The sequence below is a fragment of the Cyprinodon tularosa genome, unplaced genomic scaffold (genome assembly GCF_016077235.1).
Source record: "Cyprinodon tularosa strain WSP-4 unplaced genomic scaffold, ASM1607723v1 ctg63, whole genome shotgun sequence".
Classification (NCBI taxonomy): Eukaryota; Metazoa; Chordata; class Actinopteri; order Cyprinodontiformes; family Cyprinodontidae; genus Cyprinodon; species Cyprinodon tularosa.
Window position 1 is genome coordinate 2,119,752 of NW_024039374.1, and position 17,041 is coordinate 2,136,792.

Here is a 17,041-nt window from a genome sequence, read left to right on the forward strand (position 1 = left end):
TGAGCATCACGAAGGCCTGTCAGGGTTGGCGGAGTAACAGGCTGTCCATTTGGATGAACTTCAAGTGAATAACTACCACTTAACCTCACAAAGTGCTTAACTGACTCTTTCTCTGTAGTTCTTAATGTACAAACTGACTCATTTATTATATTTTCCCTTCTTGTTTAATGAGTCAGTTTAATTTTAGGCTTCAGTTACTGTCTAAGAATTCATACTTGGACAGCTTTTTCATATTTAGTCACAATGATATCCCCAGCTTCTATTTTAGTAGAGTTTTATAAGGTAGAAAACCACAAAAAAGGTTTATAATTGGGATGTTGAAAGAAAAATATTCACAGTCGTCTTGAACCCCCCACAAAACCTAAAAAATGTGGTTTGGAATTTCTATAGAGGTTTTCTAAATGTGATATCCAGTTAGACAATCTATTGGGACCAACTTTCTCAAAACCCCAGCTTAGAAAATAATCCATGTGCATTTTAATCTCAGTATAAATCTGAATTTTCTGTGGAAGTTTCAGAGATTTTTTTCTTAGAATTGTATTGAACAGGCAATATTTTAAACACATTACAATACAATAAAAATATACACCCGAGAACGAATAAAGTTCAAACCAAGGTTCTAGTTGTAAACTATCATCTAAACCTACAAAGATATCCTGCAGAGTTGTTCAGTCCTCCATCTTTAGCCAAAGTAAGTATTGCATAGTTACAACCCTTCCAAGAGCAAGGCAAATGTTAATTAGAGACAACGATACTTTAGCAAGGCAAAGCAATGCATACTAAATATCTATAAAAGGTATTACTTTATTTATGGATCTTTTTGGGACTTTTTATTTTCCACAAAATGAACCTAAAAACAAATGTATTTCAAGAAGACAGATGAAAATACATTAGGAAAGCAGCTTTTTTTTTTAGTGAATCTTAGTTGGCCTCTTAGGTTGTTTTTTTTGTATGTTTGCTTCAAAAACACTCCTCCTTGTGACTGAAAAAAGGAGCAAACCACAGGTTGAACAAGAGCATAGAGTGTGATAGACGCTCATTGCACCAGTTATGACCCCATCGGCACATTTTTGAGCCGGCTGATGACAAGCCACCGTAATGCCCCCTGGTTTGCAAAGGCGTTTGAAAACATGATTAACAGCCGTGGAACACAATAGGAATGTGATTCTCATTTGAGCGGTGAGTACGGCAGACTAGCATGGGAAATCATCCTGCCCCTAATTGCCAAAGCAGACCCTGATTCAAGCTGCTGGAAATTGTGCACACACGACGGATAAATGTGCTTACACACATATGTAAAAAGTATCTTAAAGCCTTTTAAATCCATAGTGGTTTTTTCATTCACCCAAATAATATGTACTGATTTATGTAATAAATCAGTTCCTACATATATCAGAAATTCCTTTTCAATAATTTCAGGGATTGTTGGATGAGAAATTAAACCTTCTACACTGATTCATTTTTATGTATTTATTTCTTTTTTTCATTGAGAGGATAATATCCACCAGTGAATAGTTACATTTTATATATTTATACTCAAACTTTTGGTTTGACAGACACATCCCCTTAAAAAAAAAAAAGAAATCAACAAAGAAACTACACGCTTATAGAATATAGAATAAGATTAATTTCTCTAAAATGTCCCTTATTTTCAGTACTTTGAAATAAAATAACTATTGGATGAGCCATTTTTTTTGCTCTTCATAAAGCTCAAAATGATTTATTGCAAATGTATTTATTTCCCATTATCTTTAAAATATTATAAAGTAATGGGAATTTATCTGTTTGATTTAGAACCTTCTGAATAATAATAATAATAATAATAATAATAATAAAAAAAAAATTAAAAATTATTTTTTTCTTGGTATTGTTCCTATCAACACCTTCTTTTGTTGACTGTCCAGTATAAGTTTCAAAAATGAACATTACCTCAAGACAGAAAAAAATATGTAATGTAAGAAAAGATAATAAGTAACCTAAATGTATTGCCATAATTGGAAAATTAGGATTTGGGGGAGAAACATAATTTTAGTTTTTGATTAATTGGTTTTGTTTAAACTTAAAGAATGCAATAGACCATCATCTGAGCTTATTCACATCATCATAAGGTCAGCTCTTTCAAAAGCAATCATGATGGCTCCTAACATTGTATAAAACTTCTACTGCTTCATTTTAAGATTATTGCTTTCTTCTAGTATAAAGTATTTGCTTACTGAAGGGCTTTTCTGAGGTATTGGATATTTTATATTCATTTATATTAGACCAATAAAAAATGTTTTGGTATAGAAAATTCCAGCAACCCAAAGGTTGAATTTGTCCTGAGGAATCACGAGCCCTGCTCTCTTTACACTTGTATATCGATTTATGGGTGATATAAAGAAAATTTACAGCAAGAATCTTTTTGCAAGAGCCTCCTCCGCAGAAATACAGAAATACGCCTTGTCTTGCTCTCCTCCTCCTGTGCTGCTCCGCCCTTCCATTTCATTAAGCAGAGAGAGAGATGGGCAAGTCTAAAGTCTTCTGTGTCACAACGGCTGCCTCCTCCTCCTCCTCCTCCTCATGCTTTTATGTTTTCAAGCTCTTGCTAGACTTTTCGTGGCTTTTCTTTATTCGTTTCATGCTTTCTCTTTTCTTTTTCACAATCCTCATTCGAAAAATCATCCATTTTTATTCCCTTGCACCTTTTGTGTGGCCAGACAGCCGTGTAATTGTGAACCGTGCGAGGAGACGGGATGAGACGAGGCCCTGTGTTGGTCAGCGTCAGGCGAGCGTACCTACCTACAGTTTTCCTCGCTGCCACCTCTTTGTTCCTGCACCATTGTGATGGCCTAGCTAAAGCAAAGCGCTACACATGTTGCTGGGCTGCAAGACTGTCTGCAGGCTTTGTGATAAATATGGAACTCTGTTTCTCTCAAGTATTGTTACTATTGGTCCCCTTTGCCGCCTGTCTGCTTGGATACCTCTGGCTGTGCTGCATAAAAGAAGATTAGCCTCACCTCTGAGAGACACATGCATGGATTCGCAAAAGCGCAAACAACACATTGTGCATAGACAAAAACACATAGCTTTTTTCTTCACGTTGTCCTTCCTTTCTTGTCCTGGGAGCTTTTATATTTTTTCACAGCAAATGATTTTCGTTTTTGCTGTATGTGGACAAAATGTCTTGTCCAGGCCTGCTAGAACAGCATGGCCCATATGCTCTTCATGATTAAAACAAAATGAAATTAACATCAGTAACATCCTCAAAGAGAGCTCGGTTTGATTAAACAGTGAGCGAGGATTAAGATCACTAATGGCTTGGCTGCGTAGAGGTTTAACTTCAGATTGTTCAACAGTAGGCAAATATGTGCTTCCAAATTTAGACAAAGAATCAAATACCTAGGTTTAACCAAAGAGAAAAAAGCATGGGACACTGTGAGTGCCTTCCTGAAATATTTCTATTTTACTCTCTCTGAACATCATATACGATTCCTCTTGGCAGATTCCTTCCGATCTGCTTTTATAAAAGATTTTGTACACTTTTTAATAATAATCTCTGTGCTGTCAACCTTGCTTTCCACCCGTGATGCTGGAATAGCTCCCTTAACCTCAGCTATTTTAAATCATTTTCAACCTGTGTCTATCTGTCGTATTTCAGAGATAAAGCTGAAGCCTTTATATTGTTCTGGACAGTATCTCACCCAGACTGTCAAATATTTTACTTCTTTGGATTTTAAGTTTTCTTAACTTCTCTCTTTCCTCAGGTTGTGTTCCGGATGCTTTTAAACAGGCTTTTTTAATAAGAGTGATTATAATGCTTCTGTTCTCTCAAACGTTTGACTGATTAATCTTGATTGAAGCAGCATATTAAACTGATTGCAATAATATCCCCTAGAAACTACAGGATTATTATTGTTACCTGGAGAGACTGAGCTTTTTAAGTCAGGTTCTAGAATTGGTTCCCTCTCTGTTTGAAACAATTTAAGTCTCTTTTAAAAATGTTTTTTTAGAAACTCCCTTTTAGTTCAAAAGAGCACGACCATTATTCCTTGTTTGCCTTTCATTGCTGATTCCACTGCTTATATTGTCTGACCTGCACTTTACTGCTTATTGCTCTTTACTATCTCTATGTGTATTTTAGTTTTTCCTTTTTTAAAGCAATTTATAAAGAAATAAAACTGGTCTAAAAACTGACATGGACACTTGTTGCTATACTGAAGGTGTAACTGATGGTTTAGTATCCCTCATTATGATAATTTTTAGTGTTTTAAAAGGACAGAACGTCGCAAGAAACATTTATTAGCCTGGATCAGCAGTCTTTTTCAGAGATAATGTCACAAAATAATTTATACTTTAAAAACCCATTTCATATAATTATCAGACAGACAAGGGTTTTATAGTTTTCAGATGAATACAGTTGTTCTTTCTGTCTTATGGTGAGCGCTAAGTAAACATATTCAGTTCTTTGTTAGGCAGCAGACTCTCTCTGAATAGAGCAAGAGATTAATGGGGTTTCAGTAAAGTTCTCAAGGTTGAGTACTGTTAAATGAAAATTTGATTTAGTCACAAAATGTCATGTTTTCTAATCAAATGCAAGTTAAAGTGTCTCTTGTATGATAACAGTGCAGAAAAGTTTGTTCTGAAAGTTTGAGGTAAAAAAATAAAGGGAGTGGCAGCTTTATTGTTGAACATCCAACTGTTGGTGCCAGTAAACCACATGCTGACCCATGATGAGCCTCTTTAGCTGTCTTTCAGATACTAGCCTCTGGTTACAGTAATGCTCTTTGTTGCAATGAAAAAGGATTCGTTGTCATTAAATTGGGAAAAATTGGCTGCACATGAGAAAACCACATAACTATATCAAAATTTTCTCTCTGGGCATTTTTTTTATTTCAGTGTTTGTCCCTGAGGTAAACTTTCCAGCCTTGTTTTCACTTGCCATCATCATTTACCCCTTGTGTTGCGAAGCTTTCTTTTTCTTTTTAATTTTCATCTTTTGTCCTCAACTCCTAACTTTTTCATTGCAAAAATAAGCGATCATCACTCAGACTTGGTATCTTCTTTTCTTTTCCCATTTTCCTCAATAGGTCTATCTGTAATGCTGTATTATTATTTATTTTAATAGTTTGCAGACTAATTATTGTATTATTATAATAAGTGTTTTTCCTTAAAAGGATTTTTGCAGTTTTATTTAGTGGCAAATGTGATTTTTAATACATGCTAGAGAATAAACGCACCAAGACACCTTAAAGTACCTACCGTAAATCAAAGTGAAAAATTTCAGTTTAACAAAAACAGGTAAACTGAAGGTTTTAAGTTTGGTTAAAGAATAATCTGTAGTAAATTATGATCATGTGACTCTGAAGTATGATCAGAAAGAACTGAAAACACAAAAAAGTGTAATTATTGTGAAATGGTTCCATTAAACCCCTTGTAACCTTCTGTAAACTTTTGATTGTAGCATTTATACTTATTCATGTCCAGATAAATTTTATTTAACAATGTATTATTTACAGGTACATGGAATGCTTTTACCTCCTTACTGGTTTCTTCTCATTTCTCTTACCCTCACACATTAAAGATCAAAAATAACCAGAATAAATAAATAAATCTTAACAAAGCTATCAAAAGCAAACTGACATTACTTGAAAACACAGTTTCCTTCTCGCTAAATAATAAAATATCTGTAAAAAACCCACATTCTTTAAGTTTATTTCAGTTCATCATTCAGATCACACCAATGCATAATTACCTTCCATTCAGAGAGGAAGAAGCTACATATCCAAGAGAAACAGGAAAAGCCAGAGGGGGCTGTGTTACATGTGGTGAGGTTAGGTTGCTGCAGGAAGGACTGGTGCACTTTATTAAGTTATTTATAAGGAAACATTGCAATGCACAAAGGTTAAAGCTATATCTTAAAACAAAAGACAAGAAGTTGAAGTTGGATGAAAATAAGCTTTCAAAGGGACATTGAGCCTAATCTCATAGAAAAAGTGTGGGCAGAGGTGAAAAGATATGAGTGAGCAATGCAGTCTACAAACCTGACAGCTGTACCAATTCCCTCAAGAGTAACATTTCTGTATAGCTTTTCACAAGTAGAAATACTTATTTTTAATTCTAAAACAGAAAATAGCTGGAATGTAACACAGTAAAGAAACATTTTATTTACATACAGTATAAATATATATCATGTCTAAACTATTTTATATTAGAAATCTGTGACAGGCTCTTCCCAATTCCCAACTGGATAAAAACCAAAAGAAAAGCAGATGAACCCATAATAGTTTTAATAAACATGTTTCCTCCTTTTTCTCTACTTTCCTCCGACCCCATCGCTGCATTACTGAGCTTAGCTTCGGCTCGGTAAAGTAGCTTCATATAAAATGGTGCAAATATGCTCCAGATACAACCTGGGCTTTTGTCATATACTCTATTGAAAGCGATCGGATCACTAATTTATGTGAGCAGAGCCTTTTGGGGTATAATGTTCTTGAGTCTTAGTGGCTTTTCATGTGGCATACTATGCACCACACCTGTTAGCCTCACACCTCTTTCCTATTTCCCTCCACCCTGGCCTCATCTCCTTTTTTCCTCCCCTCTATTGCGCTGCCAGTCTCCTGCGATGCGCCCGCCTCGATTCTATATAGAGATTTCTACTCACTCTGCTTCCTGCTGTAGTTGCTCTCAGGCTCTCCCTGCTCCCTCTTTCATTCATTGATGTCACTTCTAATTGCTTTTGCTCTCACCCCTGGGACCTGGGCGCAGTGTAACAAGCTCCCAGAGGATGCGCTCCACCCTCATCGCAGCATCCCTGGATCGCTGCTTTCTTTTTTATCTGTTTTCTCAGTGGCTCTACCCAGGCTATTCATTCATTAGCAGTTCTAATGCTCCAGCCTCAGGACACTCAGCATGATATTGTGATCCTCCAGGCTTAACTCGGTCTAATCTAAGGCTGCCTGCAGCTCAAGGCAGCTTCCAGGAATGACCAATTGCAACAGGTCGTTTTTCTATTTGGATGGGAGCCTTTGTTTTTTATATGATTCAGTGGGGGCCGCAGATGGAGAGACGGAGGGCTTAGTTTGGAAAAAAAGAAGAAGCTAGATTTAGACAGGAAATAAATAAGAAGAGGTGGGAGAGGAAAGTGACAAAGTGGAAAAAGGACAACCTGATAACGTGCAGAGAGAGGAAGGAGAAATGTGATAGAAAAGGCAAAAATAAGAGATACAGTCCAGTGAACTAAAGCAGGCAGGCCGGGGCACATTTTAACATCTTTGACTGAACTCAGCTATACAGATTTCTTTTTTAGAAATATCCCTCACATATCAACTTTTCTTTCAGTTGCATCTTTTCTTAATCCTTTAGTGTGACATATCACACCTCAAGTCACATTCATGGATTGTGCCACCTTAAGTGAATCCAAGGACAAAAAACCACCCATGAAACCACTCACCAATCAGATTTTCTGCAAGTTTTGCCTGCTGCATTCCCCAGTTGTTCCAAATCCTCTCGTTTCCCCTTTGCTAGCAAGAGAAGATGCAGGACAAAAAGAATTAGAGAAAGTAACAAAATCCTCACAACTTCTCCAACTTGTACGAGTTTGGTTTAACAAAGACCAGCTGTTTCAAAGCAAATATGTCCACAGCTATCAGTCATTCTGCTTGGATCCCAGAAAAGAGCACCACAGCAAATACTTTGACATTGTTCCCCTGCTTACCATTGACATGAGGCTCATCGACAGCAGAAAGCCAACCACCTCCAGAGCTGTGCATCGTGCCGGCGTGTGTTCCCGTCTTTCATTCGTTAGTTTTCACGATACAACACCAGCAACGAGATCAAAATGGTTTCTGTTGAAGGTTAATGGGTCAAATGCAAAGATCAAAATCTAGTTGTTGCATGCACTCTTCTCATTAGAGGCATTTAAAGAGAATCATTTGATACAGATACTCTGATCTTGCCTTCGGGCCTCCCCTGCGTATCCTTCCTCTCTCACACATGCACGCACACTCTGTCAGTCCTCAGGGCCCAGGCAGGGGGATGAATTCAGATATGTTTCTTTGAAGTGAGTGAGCCTGCAAAGCTTTAGCAGTGTGTGCTTGTGTGCATGAGCTCACAGGCACAATATGCACAACAATCCTGCTGTAGTGGTGCTAGCTTTTTTCATCAGACCAGGTGTTTAATTATTAATGTATGGTAAAATAAGTGGAGGCAGAACAGTTTTGACCCTGCGGCAGTACTGTTTAACCTTTATGCTGGTGTAATCCCACAGGCAAAGAAGTGTGTTACTCAATAATAAAAAAAAAAACTTTGTGGAGGTAAATAACAGTGGATTTTACAAAGAAATATATGTGTTCCTTGCAATTTTTTTTAACACTGTTGAAGTTTCTTTTTTCTCTAATTTTCAAATTTTTACTTTACCTGTATGTGATGAACAGACAAAATATTGCATCTTTTTGAGGTGAAAGGGAAATATTTATCTGCTTAACTCTTCCTCTCCTTTATTCTAATACTAAATAGGATCCTGTGTTGGAATGGACAATCATTTCAGAGAGATGTTAAATTTCTTCTTTTTTTGTCGCAATGCATGTGGGAAATGTTTGTGACAGCAGAATAAATATGAGCAGTTTTATTTCCATCTGTGTATGAAGTTATCTACTGTTGAAAAACATGAGTTTAAAACTGTTAATAGTATATCTACACACACACCCACACACATACCGTTGTTGTAATATCTTACATTTCTGCTGTCTTGTGTCTTTCTAGGTGTGTGGAAATCATTGCCAAGGAAGGAAGGAGCCTCAAGGAGCTCTATCTGGTGTCTTGTAAAATCACAGACCACGGTAGGAGATTTTTTGTTGCAGTCAACCTCCAACATTATGATCATAACCATCATTGCCCACATTCTCCGCAGCGCAATCATTCGGTTTTTATGGTTCAGCTCTTATGAGACTTGCAAACAGTAAAAACATAATGAAAAGTTTCACACAGAAGAAAATAATGCCTCTTATTGCCCCTCATAGTGTAGATGAGCATCTTGCTATTGACGTTTACCTTCCAGGAAATAGTTTTTGAATGAAATGGGCAGAATGACTCAGTTTAGTCGCAGATGTGATGGTTTCTGAACTCTAAGGCGGAATGTGTGCAGCAGGGTGTCAGGACTGCTTCAAGCAGGATTTCCTTGCATTTGCTTTTGTTTGTGGATTAGAGGTGTTTGCATTGTCTGACAGAAGATATACAATTTTTTCCCGCCCTTTGCAACACCCGTGCTCACAGCTTGTCTATCCTCCAAGCATCCTCTTCTCTTTTCGTAGTGTTTACTCTACCTTTGCTCCTTTGCTTGATGCCATTCCGCCATATGTCTTGCTGAATATTCAAGCCTTTCATCAGATGCAGCACAATACACAGTTGGAGTTCCTTAGTGCTGGAGAATAAGGAGCAGACTGCCGACTATTACAGCATGCTTCGAATATGCAATTCATGTGCGGTAATATTTATATATTCAGCTGTCGAAATGTGCACACTACAAATTCAACAACAATGGGAAGCAAACTGCTTTTTTTCACTGTTTACATTATAGCAAGGATTATTTAAACAAAGCTTGGAATAAATACCTAAAACCTTCTGATTTGATTGTACATTAATAAAAGACTGAGTGAGTCTGACTTTTTTGGAACAGCTTGAAGGAAAAAGGCTCTCATCAAGAACATGGCAGCACCGCTACTTTTGTGTCTGTCATTTAATCACTTGTGGTTATGTTTCATCGGTATCTAATGGTGGGAGTGTTGGCCTAGGGGTTAGAGCAGTGCGCTTGTGCTCTGAGAAGGTTGCGAGTACCCTGTTCGATCTCCACTATGGGTTCCTGAGCAAGACCCTTAATCCCACAGTGCTCAACGGGCGCCACACAGTTGCTGCCCACTGCTCCCTCCGATACCTTTTTTATGGTTTTCTTGAAAAATTTGTTAATTTTGTCATCATCTAAACATAAAGAAAGACGTTTTCTCATCATAACGAGATGATTGGTGTGTGTTAAAACTGATTACATCCTTCAATACAACAACAGCGGAAGAGGATATGTGTAATTCTGTTCATAATTTTGTGTTTAACTTTTAGGTAACGAGATTACATTGTTGGTAGATGATTTGCTTCCACTTCTGATTCATTAGCAACTAGACCTACAGTGTATGCCTCCAGCGCCTTAGTGCTAGTGTTCTGCCACCGCATGTTTTCTAAACAGCTCTGGGGTTATACCACTAACTGTTATAAGATGCATTAACCCCCAAAATGAGTCCAAATAAAAGATTTTCATAAAAAAAAAAAAAAAAAAAAAAACAGTCAGATTTTTTTCTAATATATTCCATGCAATCCAATCATCCACCACGACCTGACCATGTGTGAAAAGAAAAAGCAAATAAAAAAACTGATTATTTGCTGACAAGCGGTACAGCGACTGCACAACTACTACAACTGCAGGCATGGATGGACTGGGAATCCAGGGCTGTTGGCCAGCCTCATTCATTACTGCTACAGATTAATCATTTCGTTATCTCAAGAAATCAATTAATGGTTTAACCGTGATAACGAGATGATTATGCCATTATCTCAAGAAGGCAAAGGATTAAAACAACCGCTCTCGGCTTACATACCAAGGGGATGGGTTAAAGGCAGAGGTAAATTTACCCAGTTTGAGATCAATAAAGTCCAATTATTATTATTTGCTATTACTTCGTAATGAATAAGTTTAATAAGTAATAAATAGTTCAGTCATAAACAATCTTATTTCCTGTATACCTTCGTAAGTATTTAGTTTGGACAAAAACAAAAAATCTCTTAGACATGAGTACAGATTGTATGGTACTTTACATTTTTGTTCAGTAAATACTTCTTTTTTTGTACCTCTGTGTTTTATTTCTGTAAAACTTGACTTCTGGTCACAGTATTGACCTGATATAAACACTTCTATTGATGAATCAAACATTTGTTCCTAACATTAATGTCCGTGAAGCTGGGTTGCTTTTTAACATGTAGCCAGATCTATTAACTTTCATAGTTTTTTCTTTTTATTTATTTTTTAAGATATTAAGTAGTGAAAAAAGGGTCTTAAACCACTACAGCCACTGGCAAAGTTGTAATTGTTTAATTATTTTATGGTAGATGCTTAATCTATATTTGACGCATTTAGAGAACCTGCGTCAAACAATTAAATACATTTGGTTTACTATTTTGGATAAACTAAATAAAATATTGAACCTGTGATTACACATCTGAGATTTAAGTGTGGTTATACTGAAGAGTCTCTCATGCTATATTCTAAATATTTCTATATTGTAGCCAAGTCTTTCAGCAGGCTGACATAATTCCTAGTTTGTTTACTCTATACAGTCAGTCGATATCAACAGGTTAAAATCAGATCATAAAGCTTTTGTATTCCAATTAGTCTTGCTTTTGCTGTATCTTTTTTAAATAGGTTTTATTTCTGTAAAACTACAACATCCCAGTCATAGCTTTAATCTTTAAATGTTTCTGAATAAACATATAAAACATCTATTTTTATTTTTCCCTTTTCAACACAAAAGTATCTCTTGATAAGACGATACTAAGTACTATGTCTAACAGTGAAACAAACTGCCAAATTTAAAAACTACATATAATCATCATGTTGAAACGTCACTTTATATACATTTTAGGATATTTGTTTGCATATCTTATTTCATAATTTTGCATATGAAGTAACACAAAACCATATTATGGATTGTGGCAATTTGTTGGTGGACCTCTCTAGCTATCAAAACCAACTTGATCTTAGCAACTGGTCCAATACTTCTGATAGATTAGATCGTGTAAAGAAAGCAACCTTTATGTTCAGCATTTTGAACGGCATACGCTTTTTAAAGTTGTATTGTTGTTTTAATGTGTTATTTAATGAATTATGTTGCAGTTGGCTTATGCACTTTCAAAGTTTGAGCAGTCTGTGAATTACATCTCCAGCCATTTGCTTCTCTTCTCGACCTTCATTACCTTTGACGGACTTGGTGCCGCTCTGCATACTGTTGCACTTGCTATGCTAATTGTGTTTTTCTCTTTTCTGTGAAAATGATTCCATGTAGAGCCCTAATTGTGTCAAGTTTCCCTCAGGATGTTATGAATGTGTCGTGTGTGTTGCAGAGAGTGGACTTGAAAGGGTTTGCTCCTTGATAAGCTGCAGGGTTTCTGGAAACTTCTCCAAGTTACGGTAACATTTAGCACCTTGACCTCTCTGAACCGGAGCTTTAACTGTGCCTCCAAGTGTGTAAAGCATTGCGTGGGTGTGTTTTTGCTGGAGTTTGATTAATGACTCCAAGATCCCCAAAGTACATTACAGAAGAAATGTACACAACCACCTCCTTATACATCCTTATTTGTTTGAGCATCTCTGGTCACTTTGACCAAGATGAATTGCTGAAATCTGATCTTCCTTCGCTAATGACCCCTTTGGCCCTCTCAGGCCGCTGATATGGTTGCTATCTGTTTGTGCTTGTGTTTATTTCTGCCCTTCAAGAATAAAGATGTCTTATGGTTGAGCTCTGTTTTCCAACATGATTTGTTGGTTTCCTGCTCCTGCTTTTGCTAAATTAAATAAAAGAAATGAGATTTTACATCTGCCTCACTGACCCATGTTTTTTTCCGCCCATCTCCTGTGCTAATTATTTTTATTAATGGCCGCTCTGAGTGCATTTGAGATGTCCACAGGCCTCCTATAAACAATATGTTTTAGTGTTTTCCTTTTTTTTTTTTTTTGCTTCTAGCTTTTCCTTCTTGCCTAATCTTTGTGGCAACATTTAGGAAAGACAGACATCATAGTGGTTTCTTTTGAAAGAGAGCTGGCATTAATATTTTTTTCCCGTTTATGGATTGTTTGGAAAATTACTGTATTAATAATAGGAAGAACAGATGGATAAAATGACAGTAAGGCATTACTAGGCTTTAAAAGCAAAGTAAAGAACAAAGAAGCAGTCCTATCAGATAACATCAAACTTAGCATATGTTGATGTTTCTACTGTAAAGACTCATTGATCATAAATCCTGTAAATAACACTTTTCCAAAACACTTGCACTGTGAAGCATAGGCAATTCTTGACAGTTTGCTTATCATCTCCTATTCAACCAGCCTTCAAAATGCAAATAATCTAGAATATTTTTTTTTACACAAATGTGTATGATCTTTCTCTTGGAAAGGTCTTCTGAAATGCATGAGGGATTCTAAGCGATCACATAAGTTAAACAGTGATTGCTCCTCATATGCTGCCAAAACTATTCTGTCAAGACTGTGGTGATTCTTTATTACAGTCTAAGAGTTTCTTAGTGCTGCATGGATAAACCTGGTTCCATCGGTGGTGGCTGTTTAATTACATGTTCCCTGCAGGCAGCTATGTAGGTTAGGCACAATAGAATTTTAAGGAGGAGTGTCCAAACTTACTTCTTGTCAGGTCTAAAGGAATATCAACCAGAGCAATCCACACTGAAAAAGATAAGCAGCTAAAACAACAGCTCAGACTGCACACAGCTACACATTATATCTCCAGGAAAGAAGCAGACACAACTCCATATTGTCATTGTGAAGTAGCTGCACAGGAGCTGGCATTTTTGAGCTCCCATGCCATTATTACAGTAAAATAATGACGTTGGATCTACTTTCTTGATGTTTTAAAGGGGAAGGCCGTTTTTTTTTTACATTGGGCCCTTGATTTTACGTTAGTACATCATGTTCTACTCACCCATATTAGTTTTGTGTCATTTGGAGCTGTTATGAAGATATTCCATTAGGTTATATGCAAGTAACGTCTTCCTATGGGCAACGATTTGAAGGCACAAACTAAACTGTTCCTAATTTATTCTTTATGGTACGCCAGCATTCATAACATGTTGGTGAATCACTATCCCCCAGACATCCGCGGTTATATTTTTTATATTTATATCATTTAAAAACAAAGCAGTGTGTGTATGACGTCATCCGCGTGCGTCGGCTACCGTTCATTCATCATGTTCGCTGAACTGCTGCTAGTTTTACTTACATGCCTGGAAGATGTCTAGTGCTACAACCACAGATGATCTCGCTCTCGAAATGGAATTGAACGATTCAGATTAGCTAGCTGAATAAATAAAAGGGGTAGAGCGTAGCCGCCTGTGGCCCGTGCTGCCTGTCACAACTCCAGTCCGTTGTTTGCCTATAGGAAGACGTTACTTGGATATAACCTGACCGAATATCTTCAGAACAGATCCAAATGACACAAAACTCATATGGGTCAGTAGAACATGATGTAATCACGTAAAATCAAGGGCCCAATGTAAAAAAACAAAACAAAATGGCGTTCCCCTTTAAAAGAGTGTTATATTGCGTGGACTCATGGAAAAACAAACTGGCTTTCTGAATTATTTATACTCTGGAACCCTGTATCAGAAAGGATCACTTCTGTTACCAATTCACGTAGATGCAACATCTAAATCATTTTATATTGTTGCAGAAATGCAAATGAATATTTACTGAAGCTTACTATTCTCCTGTGGTATCATGAGTGTTTGTCCAAAAAGAGGACAATCCCAGACTCGATTCATATAAGCACTGGTACCAGGTTCTCAACGAGTAAACAGCTCTGGGGTCATTTCCAGATATCTGATTGAAATACTACAGACTGTGCTCTGATTTTAACCACATCTTTAGAGCTTCCCTGCTGCAGGGCAGCACTATAACATCCAATAATTTATTCCACAACCACCTGCTGAATTTTGCATCCTGGTCTCACTCTATAAATTATGCTTGTGTTGAAAAATCCCATTGAACTTCATAATTATCTGTGCGAGCAGATTTTGAAAATTTTTAAATAAAATAGACAACAAAATAAAAGCATGCACATAAAAACATACATGTGGAAGACAAGTAAATAAATATTGAGGCTAAAAATTATAATTATATATAAAAAAGGTCATTATTATAAAGTTGAACAAATAAACAGTTAATTAAATATATATATACATTTATTTCTCATTGTATCAATTAATCACTCTTAAATTTGATAATTTTATGTACTATTTTCATATTTAATTGCATGCCTATTGAGCATTTATTTGTTTATTTTTAATTATGTCAGATTCCTCCATTCAGTTTTAGTTTTTTTCAGGTTTGGAAACAAATTTTCTTTTAAGAAAGGATTGTAATAGAAAAGTAGAACTCTCTATCTCACAATGTGAAAAGTTTAGTACATGTTTACTTTGATGATTAAAACTTTTTGCAGAAGGGAGATAACATTTAAACAGGTTTTCACTTGTTTTATCTTCCATAAAGCTAAAGAGCAGATATCTGGATGATTCAAATAGCTTATTTTCAGAGTGTCTCTGTTGAATGGATGGTGGTATTGTGGGTTGTTTCTCTTGCAGAGATAACAGAATCACAAAACATTGAAAGCTGATCCTGATGAGAAAACTCCCTCACCTTCTGTGCTGTTGTTAATCAGATCTCTTTACCACCATCTTTCTCCTCAGTGACCATCCCCTCTTTTCCTCCACACCTGAGATACAGTGATGCACCCTGGTCTCCTTTCACTCTTGCTCTCGTCTTCCGTTAGCCCCCTTTTGTTCACCTCAGTGCGTGATTTGCATTAACATGCATTCTGTGTGTGTGCATCTGCCCGCCCTTATCTTGTCCCCCGTAGCTCACCTGCTTTATCCAGATATAAAAACAGAGACCTCGGTGCTACTGCTTCTTACATATGGGAATCCTTTTCCTTCCCCACACTGTGCTCCATGATCCTTTGCATTCTTAGTCCTTTCCCCTTGTTTACGTTTGAGAAAGGCAAGACAGTGTGAAACACCTGTGGGAGATTTTGTACTGGTGAGAGGGGAAGGAATGAGGAAGCTTTGCTCTACTTCTTGAGGACTTCAAGCAGAGGCGGTATAAATATTAGCAATGTGGGGATATTTATGTTAGACTTTAAGATTGCTGGTAGTCGACCTCTTTTTCTGTTCAGTGTTTCAATAATGATATATTTACCTTTTCCAATTCCTCATACTATGAACCTCTGCAGAAGGTTTTCCAATGTGTACTATGTAATTACTGTGTAGTTACTATGTAATTAGATATTCCTTACAGTAGCTACGTTTACATGGACACAAATAATCGGATTGAAGGCCTGATCAGATCAAAAATGTTTCATGTAAACATGTCAGACTGAAGATTCTAATCCGATTCGGTCCGATCGGATCTAAATTTAATTCCGAAAGAGAGAGGTGGTTTTTGCCGATCGCCATTCCGATTGGCGTCCATGTAAACACCCATTCGGATCTTAAGAGTAAAATAATCTTCACTGCGCATGTGTGCGACGTCAGCGTGACGTTTTTCCGCCTTGTCAACAACAGGAAACCACCGGTCGCTCTCGCTCTCGCTGTGAACAACATGGCGGGAGGAGTCTAGGAACGCCGACTTATACACTCAAGTTCATTTAAAGCTGCAGGAAGCAGGAATTTATCCTTCTCCTCTTCCTCTTTTCTCTCTCCACAGCCCACTCGCTCTCCCACGCCGGTTCAATCGCTCATTCTCTACATTTTCTCTCGGACATTTCGCTGCCAAGCGCTTTTTTCCTCCTCTCTCCTTTTTTCTTTCCGCTCGCTCCGAGCGCATCGTTTGTCAGGCCTCCCAAAAACCAGACGCAGACAGAACTGCCAAGTTTGGCAGGAAGTTCTGCGCATGCTTAAAAGATTTAATCTGATCCAACGCTTGGTACATGTATACACACGTCATGATCGGATCATTTCATTTAGTGTCCATGTAAACGGAGATTTTGAATTTCCGATCAACCAAGGTTTGGATCGGATCGGGGAAATTTTGCGCATGTAAACGTAGCTACTGATTGGACTTTTTATCTAATGCTAATTTAATGATGAATTTTATTTATTGATAATTGGTCACAAGTTTAATGGCACCATGTGGATAAAGCATCCTGGACATAGAACATTGGTGACACCACTGTTGTTGTGAGCACTCCAATACAGAAGATGCATGAAGACATAAGCTGATGATCTTCAGCTTTTTTTAAGG

General features: G+C 37.1%; 1 protein-coding gene across 2 annotated transcripts in view; it reads left to right on the forward strand.

Moving 5' to 3' along the window:
* Positions 1-17,041, forward strand: part of fbxl17 (F-box and leucine-rich repeat protein 17) — a 303,931-nt gene that overhangs the window by 199,952 nt on the left and 86,938 nt on the right. For both annotated transcript variants that reach the window (XM_038308067.1, XM_038308068.1), the window contains one exon: positions 8,740-8,816. In XM_038308067.1, the coding sequence (XP_038163995.1) occupies positions 8,740-8,816 (77 nt within the window). The remainder of the gene's footprint in view (positions 1-8,739; positions 8,817-17,041) is intronic.